This window comes from Phascolarctos cinereus, unplaced genomic scaffold, assembly GCF_003287225.1.
Source record: "Phascolarctos cinereus isolate Bilbo 61053 unplaced genomic scaffold, phaCin_HiC Scaffold_9;HRSCAF=440, whole genome shotgun sequence".
In the NCBI taxonomy this organism is placed as follows: Eukaryota; Metazoa; Chordata; class Mammalia; order Diprotodontia; family Phascolarctidae; genus Phascolarctos; species Phascolarctos cinereus.
In genome coordinates, this window is record NW_027556402.1 from 24,663,844 (window position 1) to 24,681,400 (window position 17,557).

The following is a 17,557-nucleotide window of genomic DNA, read 5'->3' on the forward strand; positions in this document are numbered from 1 at the left end:
CTAAACAACTTTACCACCTCTCTTAAGAACCTCCAACTTAATCTCATTTTAGGACAAAATTCATATGTAAACAAGCTTCATAAAACAGTGAACTCCCAAATAACCTAGACCTTTTTTTTTTTGAAGTATATATGATGAGAGAAACAAAGAAAAACTTCTATAAAACTGAGAATGATTCTCTCCTGCTAAAATTTTCTAATAGCCTTAGTCTAGAACAGTGGTCTACAATGTAAGGAGCATGAGACTCCCCACTCCCCACCCCTTCCCCAGAAGGGCTTTGAGATGACTCATAGGGATGCACGAGAATCAGAGGTGGAGAAGATGGATCAAAAAACCAATCTTAGTACTTGTCTGCAATATCAACCCATCTTCCTATTCACCAACTTACCCCCATTCTCAGCACTCAATGCAACACTCCCAAAACGTCCCCCTCTCCTAGACGCGGTTATAACTTAATCAACCAAACATAGCCACATCCTGCACTCGATCACTTGGTGGTTGCAGCTCCATGCTCCCTGAGAGTAAATAATAAGGGCTTGTAGCCTGACCTGCCTCCTCTTTCCCTCCCTTTTCACCAGTCTCATTCTTTCATAGGATCATAGATCATAGGGTTTGGATTTTTCCTCAAAAACTCTTCTGAACTTCTCTACCTTTATCAAGGGTGCCGCCATCCTTAGTCTCACAATTTCACATCAGTATCCATCCTTTAGACCCACTATCATGCCACATATCCAATCAGTCGCCAATTCCTGTTCTGTTCTCCTGCCGTAATATTTCTTGAATCGTGTCCCCTCCTCTCTACCTACATAGCCAACACCGTCATTGAGGGCCTCATCACCTCTTACCTGGACAATTGCAACAGCTCCCTGATTGGCCCTCCTGCCTCAATTGTCTCCCCAGTCAACCTCCTCCATACAGAGGTTTAAGTGATTTAAGAATAAAACACGTTTGACCATGTCACTCCCTTACTCCAGCAGCTAAACTCCAGTAGCTTCCTGTTGCCTTTAGTTTCTTTTTTTTTCTTTTTTTTTTTTTGGCTAAACAATGGGGTTAGTGACTTGCCCAGTGTTACACAGCTAGTAAGTGTTATGTGTCTGAGGCCACATGTGAACTTAGGTCCTCCTGATTCCAGGGCCGGTGCTCTATCCACTGCGCCACCTAGCTGCCCCTGTTGCCTTTAGTTTCAAACACAAATAAACAAAAAACTCCTCTGTTTAGCACTTGAGGCCATTCAAAATTTGGTTCCAACCTACTTTTCTATACTTATTACATGTTATTTCACTTCCTGTATTTTACTGTTGAAGTCCAAAAATGAGTTGGAAGCTAAGGTATGATTAAGCAGAACCACATAAAAAAAAATGGATTTCTATGGAAAACTTTCTTCTGAATTGAAATCAGAGACAATCCACCCTTGCTTATTGCTTTTACATTCTATAGAGTGAATATGTACACAGTAGAGAAATGTGACTACTGATTAAAAGCTACTATGTCCACTGTTATGACTTGTTATTGAACTATTATACTGTTTCAATTTTAAGAAGTATTTTTAAAAGAAATTAATTTACTTCACCATCTACAATTATTGACTTACATGCATGAGAAATATTAAGAAAAATTATTGGGGTGGAGCCAAGATGGTAGAAAAAAGGCAGAAACTCACCTAAGCCTGCCCAAATTCACATCCAAACAACTTTAAGTAACAGCACAAAACTAAATCTGGAGCAGCAGAAGCCACAAAGGGATAGGGAGAAACAATTTTCCAGCCCAAGATAACTTAGAAGGTCAGCAGGAACGGTCTGTCACACCAGGGTGAAAGTGAAGCACAGTCCAGCTTAGGCTGTGAAAGCCCCGGCCATGCCACAGGAAATCAGCAGCAGGCCTTGAGGGTGACCATATCAGTGGCTGCTGTAGCAGCTGCTTCTGGAACTCAGCCTACAGATGGTAAGGGGGTCTGAAAACTGGTCAGAAAGAGATTCTAGAAGTCCCTTTGCTGGCATTGGGGGCAGGACTCTATTGCACTACACATACTCAGATCCAACTCCCAGTCCCCTGTCACAGTACCAGGGCAAAGAAGAGCACACTTGGACTACTGTAATAGGTGGCTGGTGTGGCTGCCTGCCTTGTCTCTCCTCACTCCAACCCATCCTCCACTGAGCCCTCAAAGTCATTTCCTAAAGCATAGGTCCAACCATGTCACTCCCCTACTCAATAAACTCCAGTGGCTCACTATCGCTTCTAGAATCAAATACAAAATTTTGGCATTCAAAGCCCCTTCCCCCCACCTTTCCAATCTCCAATGTCTTCTTCCTCACAACATACTCTTCGATCCAGTGATACTGGCTCCTAGCTGCTCCACAAACAAGACATTACATCTTGGCTCTAGGCATTTTCTCCAGTTGTTTCCTATGCCTGGAATGTTCTCTCTCCTCATATCTGCCTGCTAGCTTCCCTGGCTTCTCTTAAGTTTCAGCTAAAATTGTACTTTCTATGGGAAGTCTTTCCCCCTCTTTCCCCTCTTAATTCTAGTGCCTATCCTGTTTTAATTCTTTCCTATTTGTTTTGTATATAGCTTGTTTCTACATATTTGTTTGTTTCTCTCTCCTCCATTAGATTTTAATCTCCTTGAAAGCAAGGATTATCTCTTGCCTCTTTTTCAGCAAGCCCTCATACTAGGGGTAGTAACCTGCTAAACTGCATGATCCCTATCCCCCACTTCTATTCTCTTCCTATCCAGACTTTCAGTCCTGTTTTTAGATGAAAGGCAAGACTCCAAAGTTAACTTAGGAGATTATATGATAGAACTAAATACAATGAAGGAAACATCTCAAAGGAGGGAGTGATATCAATGGACCAGACTGATGGAATAAGAGGCCCATGTCCACATGCTTAGCTCAGTGCCTGGCACATAGTAGGCACTTAATAAATATTTATTAATTGACTGACTGAATTGGTACCACCACTTTCTTTCCTCTTACTCTCTCCTACCACAGCAGCCTGGCCTCCAGCCTCATCATTCAACTGAAACTGCTCTCTCCAAAGTTGCCAATGATGTCTAGATTTCCATCTCTAATGGCTTTTTCTCAATTCTCATACTTCTGGCATATCTTCAGCATTTGACACTGGAGATCACCCTGTCTTCTAAATACCCTTTGCAGTCTGGCTTCTGATATCATCATTCAACTGAAACTTCTCTCACCAAAGTTATCAATGATGTCTTAACTGCCAGAATTGGCCTTTTCTTAATTCTCATCCATCCACCATTCTATAGCATCTGACTCTGTTAACCAACCTCTCTCCAGGATATTCTCTCCTCTCTAGATTTTCAGACACTGCTCTTTTCTAGTTTTCCTATATGTCTGACCACTCCTTCTCACTGTCCTGTGCTAGATCTTCATCCAGGTCACACCCACTAATAGTGGTTTGTCTCTCAAGGCCTTGGTCTGGGTCTTCTTCTCTTTTCCCTCTATATTATTTAACTTGGAGATCTCATCAACTTCAATTGGATTCTATTATCATCTCTATGCAAATATAGCCAGTCTTAATCTGTGCCCTGGGCTCAAGTGACATATCACCAACTGACTTTTGGACAGCTCATGTTAGATTTCTTATGGGCATAACAGAGCTCATCTTTCCAACTCTCCTATTACTGTCAAGAGTGCCACCATCTTCCTTGATCTGTGTGTGAATTAGATTGAAGGGAGATAGAGTTGGGCAAAGTCATCAACCGCACTCTGTCTTCCAGAATCATCCAAGTCCATTAGTAAGACAAAAGCCAAAAAGATTGGTGATGGCCCAGAATGTAGTGGATAACCTTGGCTTCGATGTCTGACCGAGTTTTAGGAGCTCCACATCATCCGTGTCATCCGCCTTCATGGCCATTGGAACAATTGTTCTCACCTGCCTATTCTTCCAGGGGAAGTCTTCACATCCTTGGGGTAGACATCCTTCTCACTCACTGATGGGTTTGAGGCCTGTTGGTTACCCTCAATCTGGTTTAGCTTGTCTGCCAAGATGTTTTTTTTTTTAACCAGTGTGGCCACTGTGCATGCTACAGCTTCTTGAAGCCACAGGTGAGAGTTGAGTGCCAGGTAGACACCAAAGATGGATAAGCAACCCTGAAAAGGGCTCAGCAAGCCCTCATACTAGGGGTAGTAACCTGCTAAAATATGTGATCCCTATCCCCCACTTCTATTCTCTTCCTATCAAGACTTTCAGACTTGTTTTTAGATGAAAGGCAAGACTGCAAAGTTAACTTAGGAGATTATATGATAGAACTAAATACACTGGAGGAAACATCACAAAGGAGGGACCAGACTGATGGAATAAGAGGCATATCTCCACAGAGACAGCTCTGAGACCATGCAGCTGGCTTTGTGGCAGGCTGTCTAGGGTTATTTCACTAGAGTGCTGCTAATTATTTAAGTGAAAGGAGGAATGATCACCACATCTGTTACCCTCACACAAGAAAAACTTTCATTGAATGTTGAGCCAGATGTGTTTATGTGAAACATATACTAACTAGCTACTTAATGGGCTGGAATCCTTGGCCAAAAGCTAATTAAGCAGACATTAAATAGCCATCACCTTACAAGTATAAACTAGTATAGTTTCATTGACTTTAATCAAATCTCATAAGAGATCTTGTCATCTACACAAAAACACACTAAAGAATATAAATTCACTGCAAAGGATGAAGCTTGATTAAAGCAAGTGTTAGTTGCAATGTAAAATAATGTCCCTATGCACTGAACTAATTTAAAAAGTCAAAACAATCATGTTATTCAGAAATATCACATTCAACACATACAAACACAGAAATCTCATTTACTAAGTGCTGTGACTCAATGAGATCCTTCAAATTACCTACAAAGGAAAGATTCAACTCATCACTGGCATGTCTTCTTCTAAAATTTTTCTGAGATAGCAAGTGAAGGATTATGGGGGAAAAACCTTTAAAAATGATCATTCATTCATTCTGTTTCACATAATATTTTTGTAAAGAGAGGATTAGATGATCATAGATTTAAGAGCGTGAAAGGACCTTGGAAGTGACCTAATCCTACTCCCTTCCTTTAATAGATAAAGAAACCGAGGCCCAGAGAAGTTAGATTTGTTTGCAATCACACAGAGAACCCAAGCTCTCTGACTCCAAATTCATTACATTTTCTTATCATAGGAAAATAGATCAACGCTGGCAAGTCTTTCCAGGAGCCTAACTGATATAGGTCAGTTAGTCCAGCCTGCTTGTTTTACAAATAAGAGAACCGAGGCACAGAGAGATTAAAGTGATGTGCCTAAAGTCCTTAACTCTTTTTTCAACAGGATTCCAAGTTCAAAGTTCTTTCCACTGCCTCCCATTGTGTCCCAACCCATTACTCTAGCTTTCAGAAATCATCCAGGGTCCAGGGGAGAAGAAAGGGACACACTGTGCCAAAGAGAATTGGCCACTGAGCCACAAGGAACAGCCCATTCAATAGATTTTCATTTAAGTATTCCTACCCTTTTTTTTCCCTAAGCCTGCAGCTTGGGAATTAGACAGCATCTCCCTTAGACTTCTAGCAAGGAAAGAATCACTCTCTCCCTATACCACCAACTTACAGCAGCCCATCCCTCAGCAACAATGGTGAATGTATGCACATGGCAGTAAGCACTTGTGCTTGTCTGGATAAGCCTGATTCTAAAGCTCAAATTCCTGGCTGGTTCCTGCTAGAACTCTGCTTTCAAGGAGGGGGGTTCAAACCAGCCATGTCATTCCTCTCCAGGTTGTACTGATGAGGTTTGATGGAACCTCAAAACCAAGGGGTAGGGGATGACAAGGTGTCATCTGGAAAGAATTTGTGGACTCAAACCATCTTTCAGTCAAGTGGTAGAGCTTTATTGTGATGGTATAAAAGCAGGCAAAGATCTCTAGGGAACTTGTGACCTAATAGGGATGAAGCTAGAGCATATATAGGAAAATCTTAGCGCTAGTGCATTGTGTGCCAATTATGTTAAGTAGGTGGTCTGGGTCAGGACTAGGGAGTGGTTAAGGAGTGATCAGTTCTTAAAGGAACCTGCATTTTTGGTACTTAGCATGCAGGCATTTTACCCAGAATTTACCTTGAGAAGGGAGGGGTACTGAGAGGTGTGTCTTTAGGCCTGAGTCATTAAGTCAGCCAACAGTCACAGTCATACTCTCTGTTACCAATCAGTGTCATGTGAGGCAAGATGTGTTGGGGACTGGACATACATCTTGACTTCTGGAATGTGTTCAGTAACTTAGGGGAGTCTGTGGGAGATAAGTCGGGTGGTACAAGATGCTGTAGGAGGCAGTGAGATGGCGCTGTGTATACAAAGGAAACTCTTACAGAGGTCACTGTAATAGGGAGAGAGTTTGTTTCATTGGTGCCAACTCATGAGTTATTGCCAGAGATGTGGTCTTTGGTCTGGGGACAGATATGGTCTTAGGCCTGAGGTCCAAGCACAAGCACCCCCTCGATGCTACTGACACCTCTCCACAAGATTTTCTTTACATGTCCCCATGCCAGATACCTTCATCCCCTCCCCACTTTTCAGTTATCTTTTATGGGTTGTCTTCCCCCATTTGAATGTAAGCTCCTTGAGGGTAGGTACTGTCTTTTTATATTTATATTCCCACTCCAGGCACATAGTAAGCATTTAACAAATGCTTCCTGATTTAACGGACTGCCTTTTCTGCATAGTGTTTCTTTTCCTGAGCAATGGGGACTAGAAGTGATCCTAAGATGGATATTTCTAGCCTTGGTAGCAATCTCATGCATTAAAGAGGCTGGAAGCACCTGGATCTGGGACTGGATTGGAAGGTAATTGCTTCTGGGGGAAGAGGATGGTCACCATTAAAAAAGCACTACAGAAGAAAGAACTAAGAAAACCCAAGCTCTGCCTTGACAAGCCAGGGTCTCTAAACTTGAGTTGTACAGACAGCACAGGTCAGAGATGAAAGTGCATTACCTCTTCAGCAGTCTGTCCTTCCCTTTAAAGGTCAGGTTTCACCAGGATACAAATGTGGTCTGTCTGCATGAGCCTAGAGCTAGGAACACGGCTGAGCTCTTTGTTAGTGGGAAGGAGCTCATATGTACTGGGTTACTGTCTCCTCTGACAGGATGTAGGTACTTTGAGAATAGGAAGTGATTGATTTTTAACTCAATACTCAGAACAACAACTGGAACATAGTAGGTGCTTCATAAAGGTGTTCTGATAGACTGATAGACATAGATATGGATATAGATAGATATATTTTAATGAAATGAACTAATATGCATGCTGTTCAGTAAGAATTGGAATCTTCAAAACTGAGGGTTCAGAGGAACCTCAGTAGCCATCCAGTCCAACCCACATCTAAAAGCAGTCCCTAACTGGCCATCCAGACTCTGCTTGAAGACCTCCAAGAAGCAGTAACACACCAATCCTCAAAGCAGTGAATTTCACTTTTCGTCTGCTCTGTTAATACATTTTTTGTTTGGTTGGTTGATTTGATTTGTTTATATTTTCATGATGACTTCAAGGTTAAATCAGCCTTTCTGCAACTTATACTCATTGCTCCTGATTCCACCTATTAGGGACAATTTTTCCTCCAAATTATAGTCATTCAAATACTCAAAGAGAGCTATCATATTCCCCTTTTAGCCTTTTCTACTCCAGCTAACCATTTCCAGATTCTCCAATAAATCTTGACCTGAACTTAAGGCCCTTCACCATCCTGGCTGTCTTCCTCTGGGAACTCTCCAAGCTAAATTCAATCCACTATATATTGCCCTCAAAGTCAAACCAAGTACCAAGCAAAGACTGGAAGAATGGTCAGTTCCCTGTTTACACTGATGAAAAATGGAGACAGCCTTCCTCCATTAACACATATCTTCATCACCCCAAGAGACTATTTCTAACTATGTGCCTGAAGACTATCTGATTTTGAAGATTGAACCTGTAACTTTGAATAGAACATCTGCTACAAACTTTATCTAGTATTCACACTTCTACGTGTTTACTCTCCCTACTTTCTCTACATTCTCTACATTCACTCTCTCTACATACTTTTGTATAATTCTTGTTATCTTGGTTTCCCCCAACTTATCACAACAAAAGCCTGAAAGTCTCAATAAAAACTCTAATGGCCATGTCTATGTAAGCATGACAATTCAGATGATATTAAAACATTTAGCTGTTTCAATATGGCTTGTCTGTGGCCTTGTCTCATGGCAAGGCGTCAAACACATCAGCTTACTGAAGTTTAAAATGAAGCATTACTACTAAATGATCTCTAAAATATGTTCTTTCAAACTCTAAAATGTATGATCTGATTCTACCTGTGTTCCAAGATGGCTTCATTCTGGGGGGTATATTCAACTTTCAGATTCTCATCCAATTTAGCCATAGCCATACAGTTGGAATATTTGTTACTGTTGTTGTTGTCTTTTTTTTTTCAGTTATGTCCGACTCCCCATGACACCATTTAGGTTTTCCTTGGCAGAGATACTGGACTGGTTTGTCATTTCCTTCTCCAGCTCATTTTACAAATAAGGAAATTGAGGCAAACAGGGTTAAGTGACTTGCCCAGAGTCATATAGCTAGTAAGTATCTGAGGCCAGATTTCAACTCATGAAGATTAGTCTTCCCGACTCTAAGATCAGCATTCTATCTGCTGTACCACCTAGCTGCCCATAGATAGCATGAAGTAGATACAAAAATAAATGTGGAGGTTTTTCCTGGAAGAATAGAAGAATAATACTTACGAAAATTTTTTAAAATGTTATAAAATGATGTCTCTTCTGATGCCTTTGAAATGAAAAGCTGCTATTGTTGCAAGATACTATAGGTGAATTAAAGAACTCAGTGCCTCAAAGACAACTGGAATCATTTAAACATCTACCAACATTCAAATGTGTGGGTCAACTGAACATTCCTAAAATGATTCTCTCAGCATCCATACAGGTAAAAACGAACTTTGCTCTCTAACTACCAATCCAGAAACTTGGACTGTATCACCATGTACTTCATCTATGTTCAGGGTATAAAATCAGGATGAAGCGATACTGAAGAATTCTACTCAATGCAGAGTGGCCAATATATCAAATCGACTGAAGACTGCAAAATCTCAAAGGACTTTGCAATTATTAATTTTATTTTTAGGTAAATACACTATTAAGTAACTATGCTAGGGAAGTATACATGCTACTTATTTGTAGTATGATGAAAGTAAAAGTAGGGACTAGAAAGTAAAGGGATTTTACTATGCTCAGAAAACAACTTCTGTGCCCATCACATTGCCTCTGATTATTCAGTAAACCAAACAAATATTTATTGATAGTTATTATATGCCAAACACTGTGTCTGGGTGTTTATAGACAAAAATAAAACAGTCTTGCTCTTAAAGACCTTACATTTTATTGGGTAAAAAAATATACTCATATGGGTAAGAGGCGAGAAAGTGAATGCACTATCAACTTTGAGCAGGAAGTGATGGGGAGAAATCAGATAGGACCTCGTGATAGAAGATTATTAAGTGGTCCAAAGGATTAAGGGCTCAAGGAAGTGCAAAAAAAAGAAAATCTGTGTTTAGTTTTCTAATTAAAATGGGGCCCAATTGTAGAGCCACTTAAAATCAGTTTGGCGACACAGGAAACATTAATGGATTCAAGTCTGTTCCTCTAAGTTTACATGTTGCAATAATGGCCCAAATTGGTGCCACTGAGGCACCAGAATTGGACTTCAGTGGAGGAATATGTAGAAAATTTTCATATTGATTGGATTTGTGCTGTCATCAAGTTGTGCCTTAACACAGATGAACCAATAAATCAATGAATTCAGAATGAGAAGCTTAATATTCTGTATATTCAAAATTCCCACATCCTTTCTTCTCCCTTCATTAGAGAGAGAAAGCACAGGAAAGGCTTGGAATTAATAGGATATGTGTTCTAGAAGGCCCTATGAAGAGTAATATAAGTGAATACTATAATCTAAGGATTACAGGCTACTAGAAAGCAAGGTATTTTCTACATCTTCTACTCTGGAGCTGCCCTTCTCCCTGCCACATGCAGTGGCAAGGGCTTTTGTCCAGAGATTAAAGAAGTATGCAACAAAGCTGAAGGTGAGTACTACACTAGAGTTTGGAGAAAGAGACTGGGCAATGGCAGTGGTGGCAGACATTTTCTTAGAGCCAGCCAAAAAGTAGTCATTCTAATTCGTGAAGGGATAGGTAAAACCCAAAGGGGTACCATCTCCCTTTTAAGTTTCAGTTTTCACCAAATCCATACCTTGGGCTAGGCCAAAATCCCAAGCCCAGAGTTTCCAAGATAACCGATGCTATTAGAATTATAAGTCAAATATCCTATGAAAATTGTGTGTGTGTTTGTGTGTGTATGTGTGTGTGTGTGTGTGTGTGTGTTTTCTCAGTATACCTAGGTTCACAGCATCAGGCCCCAGACACAGTGTTTGGCATATAATAATCAATAAATGTTTGTTTGGTTTACTGAATAATCAGAGGCAATGTGATGGGCACAGAAGTTGTTTTCTGAGCATAGTAAATCCCATTACTTTCTAGTCCTTACTTTTACTTTCATCATACTACAAATAAGTAGCGTGTGTACTTCCATAGCTTAGTTACTTAAACAGTGTATTTCCCTAAAAATAAAATTAATAATTGCAAAGTTCTTTGAGATTTTGCAGTCTTCAGTGGATTTGGGTAAAGGTGAAAATTCCAGTCTAGGACAGTATCAGACTCATGTTTATTTGAGAGATGATTATGATGCATTTTTCTTATTATGATGTACTTTTTTTTGTTTTTTTGTTTTGTTTTGTTTTGGCAATGGGGTTAAGTGACTTGCCCAGGGTCCCACAGCTAGTAAATATTATGTGTCTGAGGCCGAATTTGAACTCAGGTCCTCCTGAATCTGGGGCTGGTGCTCTATCCACTGCACCAACTAGCTGCCCTATGATGTACTGTTTATTTACTTAATGATTCTAGGCTGAGAGAAAAAGTAACTACATGCCGTGTCATATTTTGACATTTGCATCTTTGTATGCAACCACTCTGAGTATGCTGGGTGGTGAATTAGAGCTCACTGCTCTATATCAAGTGTGACAAGTTAATGGTGATGAGTGGGCAGAGGCTCAAGAATAAGGCAGGTCCATAGTATCCCGGAGAGAGTCAAAACTGACTGAGGGAAAGTTGATGACTCTTAGAACAATAGAGAACTTGGAACTTACTCAGCATTTAGCAACTCCATAATTACATACATAACTGTATAATTATTGCCAGTTATATATTTGGTCAGATGTTTAAATCCTGAGTGTTTTTATGTCTTTTCATTAAGTCTGATATTGTCTCTGCCTTCAGATCCTGAGTTACTCTAGGGGAAAATGCTGCTTTTTAATTATGTTGTGACTTTCATTACCAACACAGTACCATGATCTTTACTGAGGGAGCTACTTAATTGTTGATGAAATGATAAATATGAAAACATATTTGAATAAAACAGGACAGATATTAAACCTTTTTAGACTCTGAGTTTGGGATCATGTTACCTTTCTAAAAACATCATACAGAAAAATTAGCCAACCTCAGTTTTCAAATGCAATATCAGATATAAACATATATGTATGTACATATATGTGTGTGTATATATAATACATATATATATATATATATAGAGAGAGAGAGAGAGAGAGAGATAGTGTGTATTATGTATGTATGTATATACAAAATATTTTTTTTGTTGTTCAGTCATTTCAGACATGTCAGAGTCTTTGTGACTCCATTTGGGGTTATCTTGGCAAAGATACTGAAGTGGTTTGCCATTTCCTTCTCTAGCTCATTTTACAGATAAAGAAACAGAGACAAATAGGGCTAACTGATTTGCTCAGGGTCATAGAGCTAGTTAATTGCCTGAGGCCAGAACTGAACTCAGGTCTTCCTGAATCCAGGTCCAGAGCTCTATCTACTGCACTACCTACCCTACAAAGTGTGGGTGTATGTATATGTATGTGCATATACATATATACATATGTGTATGTATTTATGGTTATATGGAAATACATGTATCCATATATATGTATATATATTAGGTTGAATATTTTTTTTCTCCTTTGCAAGAATAAAGAATAAAGTGTAAATACTATAGTTGAATATATTTAAAGATCTACCTAGTATGGTTCCTAAATGAGCAAATGTTCAGAGATCCTACTGCCCTGGTAAATCATTCCACTAGGGCCACTTTATTTTTTAACTTTGATTTTTAAAATTCACATTAGAATAGAACACTTCTAACAAGAGCTTTTGACTTTGGTCATCAATATGATGAATTATGAAAGTTTTAAAGTTTTGATATAGTTGTGTTTTTTGTAACAACCAGTCAGACGTGACAAAAGGCTCAAGTTACAGTTATTACTTTTTTTTAAAAAATCAGAATTTTTGAGAACAGCTCCCTTTTCTTATTTCCCACTACTAACTAATATATACATATATATATACATACATACATACATACGCACATATATACACATACACACATGTATGTATGCCTGTATATGAATATATGTATATTCCAAATATCGACTCACCTCTATTACAGTTTAAGCTAATGTTGTGAGAATTTTTATTTTCTTTTATTAATTTTTATTTTAGAGGGTTCAGGGTCACTTCTCTTATTGAGGATACTATTGAGTTGGCTGAAATCTGTCCCATGGGTTGTAAAACTTTACTTAAGGCCTCAAACATTACTCAGAGGAGAAGCCAAAAGAGCCTCCGAAAGCAATTTAATTTGCTTTATTTGCAGAAAGATCCCCACAGTGATTCCCTACCTAGTGGGAAATATTTTTCCCATAACATTAACCTTTACTGAAACCATAATATATAAGATACACATAAAGTCAATATAAAAGCTTTCTAAAAAATTAATGTACATAAGATGTTAGACATGTCCTGCTTCCCTAATCACCGTCTTCCAAAACCACCACTACTCCAGGCAACAACCCACCCTGCAGGACGCTCCTCCAGATCTACCCTAACCAACTCCCCTCCTCTCTGTATCTCACCCTGGCTCTGGCCATCCCTTTCTGAACATCCAAAACCTACCTCTAACCTAATGAAGTGAGCAGAAGTAGAGTGGTTAAGGATTATTTGAGGCAAGGAGAACTACAAAGAGCATGCTGAACCACTATTTAATGTGCTTCATGCCAAATCCCTCCTCCCTCCAAACCAATTATTTATTTAGACCAGGAAATACCCTAATAAAAGGAAGGGTTATTGAAAGGTGTGACTCATGACTGGGCTGAGTCCACATGACTGGCTACTGACGCAGTATTCTGAGTATGCAAAAGAGGCAACTCATCCCCTGGCTGTTACTCTTCCTTCTAATTTCAAAAAATAAGGAACACTCTGAGGTTTCCAGAAGGTCAGACGGAAGATGCCCTTCCTGGACACTCAGCCACAGGCTGTGAGCACATATCCTGCCCAAGCAAGCCCGGGTAAGGGCTGCCTTCTCTTCTGTCTTCTTTCCTTTGGAACAAGGCCTCATAAGAACTTGAAAGTCGCTGGAGGCTTTCAATCTCAGTAACACCATCTCTCATGAGCAAGTCAGTCAGGGGCATCCCCTGCCCAAAGGACCACAGTGGACAGAAAGGGGCCATGACTGAATCGGGTAGTTCAATCACCATGATTGCAACCAAAACAGCAGGACGAGCTTGTGCCAGCTGAGGAAGCAACCTCAAGAAATGACCAATGGAAATGTCTCCCACTTGATTTTTCAATGCATATGAAATACAAAATGACTAACAATGTTTCCAAAACTGCTTATGTCCTAACCAGACTTGAATATTAGCCTCCCCAACTGACTGTACTAGTGCTGATAAGCTAATCATTCTTATACATTATAAGTCTTTTAAACTTTGAAATCATTTTTCTGTTTGGGAACGGGCTTGTTGCATATCTAATTCATATTTGCATATCACGTACTTTCATATGCATATCATAATTTATATACAATAAATATCCTTTTTTTAAAAAGATTTTCCCCATCTCTGAAGACACTGTACAGTCAGTCGGTCAATAAACATTTAAGGGTCTACTGTGTGCCAGGCACTGTGCTAAAACACTAGGGATACAAAGAGACAAAAGCCAGTTCCTGCCCTCGAGGAGCTCAAAGTCTAACAAGGAAGACGATAAGCAAACAAATACATACAGACATGTTACATACGGGAAGAAAAATAGGAAATGATGAACAGAGGGAATACATGAGAATTAAGAGGGCACGTGGAAGGCTTCCTGTAGAAGATGCAATTTTAATTGGGACTTGAAGGAAGCCAGGGAAGCCAGAAGGGAGAAGGGAGATTACTCCAGGCAGGAGGGACAGCCAGAGAAAATGACCAGAGTAAAGAGATGGAGCATCTTGCTTGTGGGACAGTAAGGAGATCAGTGTCACTGGATTTTGTGTGTGTGTGTGTGTGTGTGTGTGTGTGTGTGTATGTGTGTGTAAGGTGTAAGAAAACTGGAAAGGTAGGAGAAGGCTAGGATATGAAGGATTTTCAATGTCAAACAGGGGATTTTGCATTTCATAGTGCATTTTGATACATGAAACCATTAAAGAGTGATGTATTTTCCATGTTTCCCCTTAAAGTTACTCCTATACCAAGATAAAATCATGAAATTGGTTCATTCTGCAGAATTTCACAGCTCAGAAAGCACTAAATTCTCTAAGTGAAAAGAGTCAACAAAAAGTCACTTTTCCAATAAGAGAAAATATGACCACATCATATTTGAAACAACTGGAATACTCGCCCTATAACATCTCAGCACCTAGGACCACATAGACTTCATCAACACTGGGCTGGCTTAGGGTGGCACATGGGATTTCCTGGCCTGAGTAAGGTCATTCTGGCTCACATATTGCACGGTAGCCTGAATAGCTCTAAGATATTATAGAAGACACCAAATCAGGATCTCATTTCGGAATCACAATTACACTTACCTACACTGAGAATTTGTTTAAACACCTATGACTATAAATAAATATGGACTTGAAATAAGTCAAAATCTTACCCCAAAACTTAAAAAAAATCTGTTTATGCCTTATTAACCAACTAATTTACATGAAAGCCAGACATTTCCATTTTTAACAAGCAGTGTGAATGGGTGTTTGAGGGGCCAATCAAAGTATTTTACTCAGAGTGAGCTGTTTAACATACATCAAGGGAATTACATGAGGAATAAAGGAAATATTTTAACAAAAATTGTCTTTAACATTCGGCTTAATTTTTTTCTTAAACATGACCACAAAAAACATATGCATATATGATATATATATATATATACATATACATATACAGGTGTGTGTATATGTGTGTGCATATATATGTGTATATACATATATGTTTGTTTATATATATATTATGTGTGTGTGTGTATATATATATATATATATATATATATATATATGTATATATGTATATTTTTTTTTTTTTTACAAAGGACTTACTCTCCAGCTTCATGCAGGACAGGTGCCGGACAGAGCATAGAGTTTGATTGCACACTCACTGGTTTTACACCTAGAAAATAAGATATTGCTAAATAAATAAATAATTATACTGTACAATTTCATGAACTCACATGCAAAGCATGATGCAAAGAGGGTAAAATTTGTTGGAAAATACAAATGTCCCAACAGAAATATGGGTAGACAAGTCTCTTCCAAAAAAGAAGTCCTTTCAGAAAAGAAAAAAGTAAGAAAATAATAGAAAGGAAGGGAGAGAGAGAAAGAGACAGAAAGAGAGACAGAGACACAGAGAGAGAGAGAGAAAGGAAGAGAGAGAGAGATCATATATCATATGATCAATAAATAGTCCCAGTAGATTATTCGTTATCCTGTTCTTATAAGATAATAATGACACATGATTTCTGATAATATGAAATTATATGAATTATATGTTTTTTCTCTTCAATTTTGAAAAGATAGCCCAAAGTTCTCTATGAACTTATAATCGGATGACATGAAATAATGATAGAAAGGAAAAAGAGTACAAATGACCTAAAGGGAAAAGATTGGATTTAAAATTTAGTTAAGATTTTTTTAAAAATTTCTATCAACAATAAATTTTTGTTCCCTATCTTCCCCCTCCCTATAAATTCATACTATCTCCTGCCCACATACAGCAGGCGACCCAGCAGCCTACTTCACTGAGATGGGGGACACCCAATGTAATCACTCTCAACTCCTTCCTTCAAGCTTCAAGTTTCACAATTCTTAACATCATCACTGACTCTCTCCTGATTCCCTCCTATCTCAGATGAGGTACTTCTCACTAAGTTAATCCCTCTGTACCCATACACATGATCCCATAAGCCTTCAACTTTCCCCAAGATGATCCTCCATCAATAATCTCCCTTCTCTCGTGTATCTTTCATCATTACCTCTCCATTGGCTCCTTTGAATTTGTCTAAAAAACATTGGGGTCTCCACAAATCTAAAAAAGACTTTCTCTTAGCCACACACCTGATCCAGTTACTGTCTCATCTCTCTTTCCTTTCACAGAAAAACTTCTTTTTTAAAAATTGTGTTTTCTCTAGCTCATCATTTTCCATTCTCTCTTCGTGCAACATGGGCAAGCCTGGCCAGAAACACCTCAGATTCATTACACATTTGATTTTGAATTAATTTTTGGTCATTGTGTGCTCAGCAACCTTTTACTGTTGCCAAATTTTTTGCGACCCCACATGGGGTTGGGACCCACAATTTAAGAAGTGCTAACCTAGGATACCACCATATACCATTCTCCCATATTCATCATCACAGGACTTTTCTTATTTCTCACAGTCAATGAGTTACTAAATACTGCTGATTCTATTTCTTAGAGGTCACTAGGAGGTACAGTGAATAGAATGCTAGGCCTGGAGGCAGGAAGACCCGAGTCCAAATTCAGCCTCAAACACTTCATAGCTGGGTGATCCTGAGTAAATCAATTATCCTCTGTCTGTCTCAGTATCTTCAACTGTAAAATGGGGATAATGAAATAGAGATAACCCTTCTCGGGGTTATGGTGAGGATTAAATGATATAATATTTGTAAAGTGCTTAGAACATCACTTGGAACATGGTAGGTGCTTAATAAATGTTTATTTTCTTCCTCCTCTCCTTTCCCTCTTTTCTTCCTTTCTCCCTTATTTCTTCATCCTTTCTCTCTTCTTTCCTTCTTTCCTTTCTTCCTTCATTTTCTTCCTTCTATCCATGCTTCCACCTTGCTTTACATATATATGTGTGTATACTACTTTTTCTCCCCACACACCATCATCACCTTAGTTCACATCCTCATAATTTCTCACCATTACTACTACAATAGCCACTAATTGATCTCCCTGCCTCAAGTCTCTCCCATCTTTAGTCAATCCTTCACACAGCTGCCACATAGAGATTTCAAAGCAAAGGTCTGACAACCAGCTCTTGCTTAAAAAGCTTCCAGGGCCTAGTGTAGTCGCCTACATCTGTAGTCTCTGTTGCTGGAGATGATAAAGCTGGTGCATTGCTTGAGTTCAGGAGTCCAAGCTAAAGTGGGTT

At 39.1% G+C, this 17,557-nt stretch overlaps 1 protein-coding gene across 3 annotated transcripts in view; it reads right to left on the minus strand.

Annotated features, from left to right (window-relative positions):
- Positions 1-17,557, minus strand: part of ANTXR2 (ANTXR cell adhesion molecule 2) — a 210,571-nt gene that overhangs the window by 134,983 nt on the left and 58,031 nt on the right. For all 3 annotated transcript variants that reach the window (XM_078148587.1, XM_078148586.1, XM_020988362.2), the window contains exon 10: positions 15,486-15,555. In XM_078148587.1, coding sequence (XP_078004713.1) covers positions 15,486-15,555 — 70 coding nt within the window. The remainder of the gene's footprint in view (positions 1-15,485; positions 15,556-17,557) is intronic.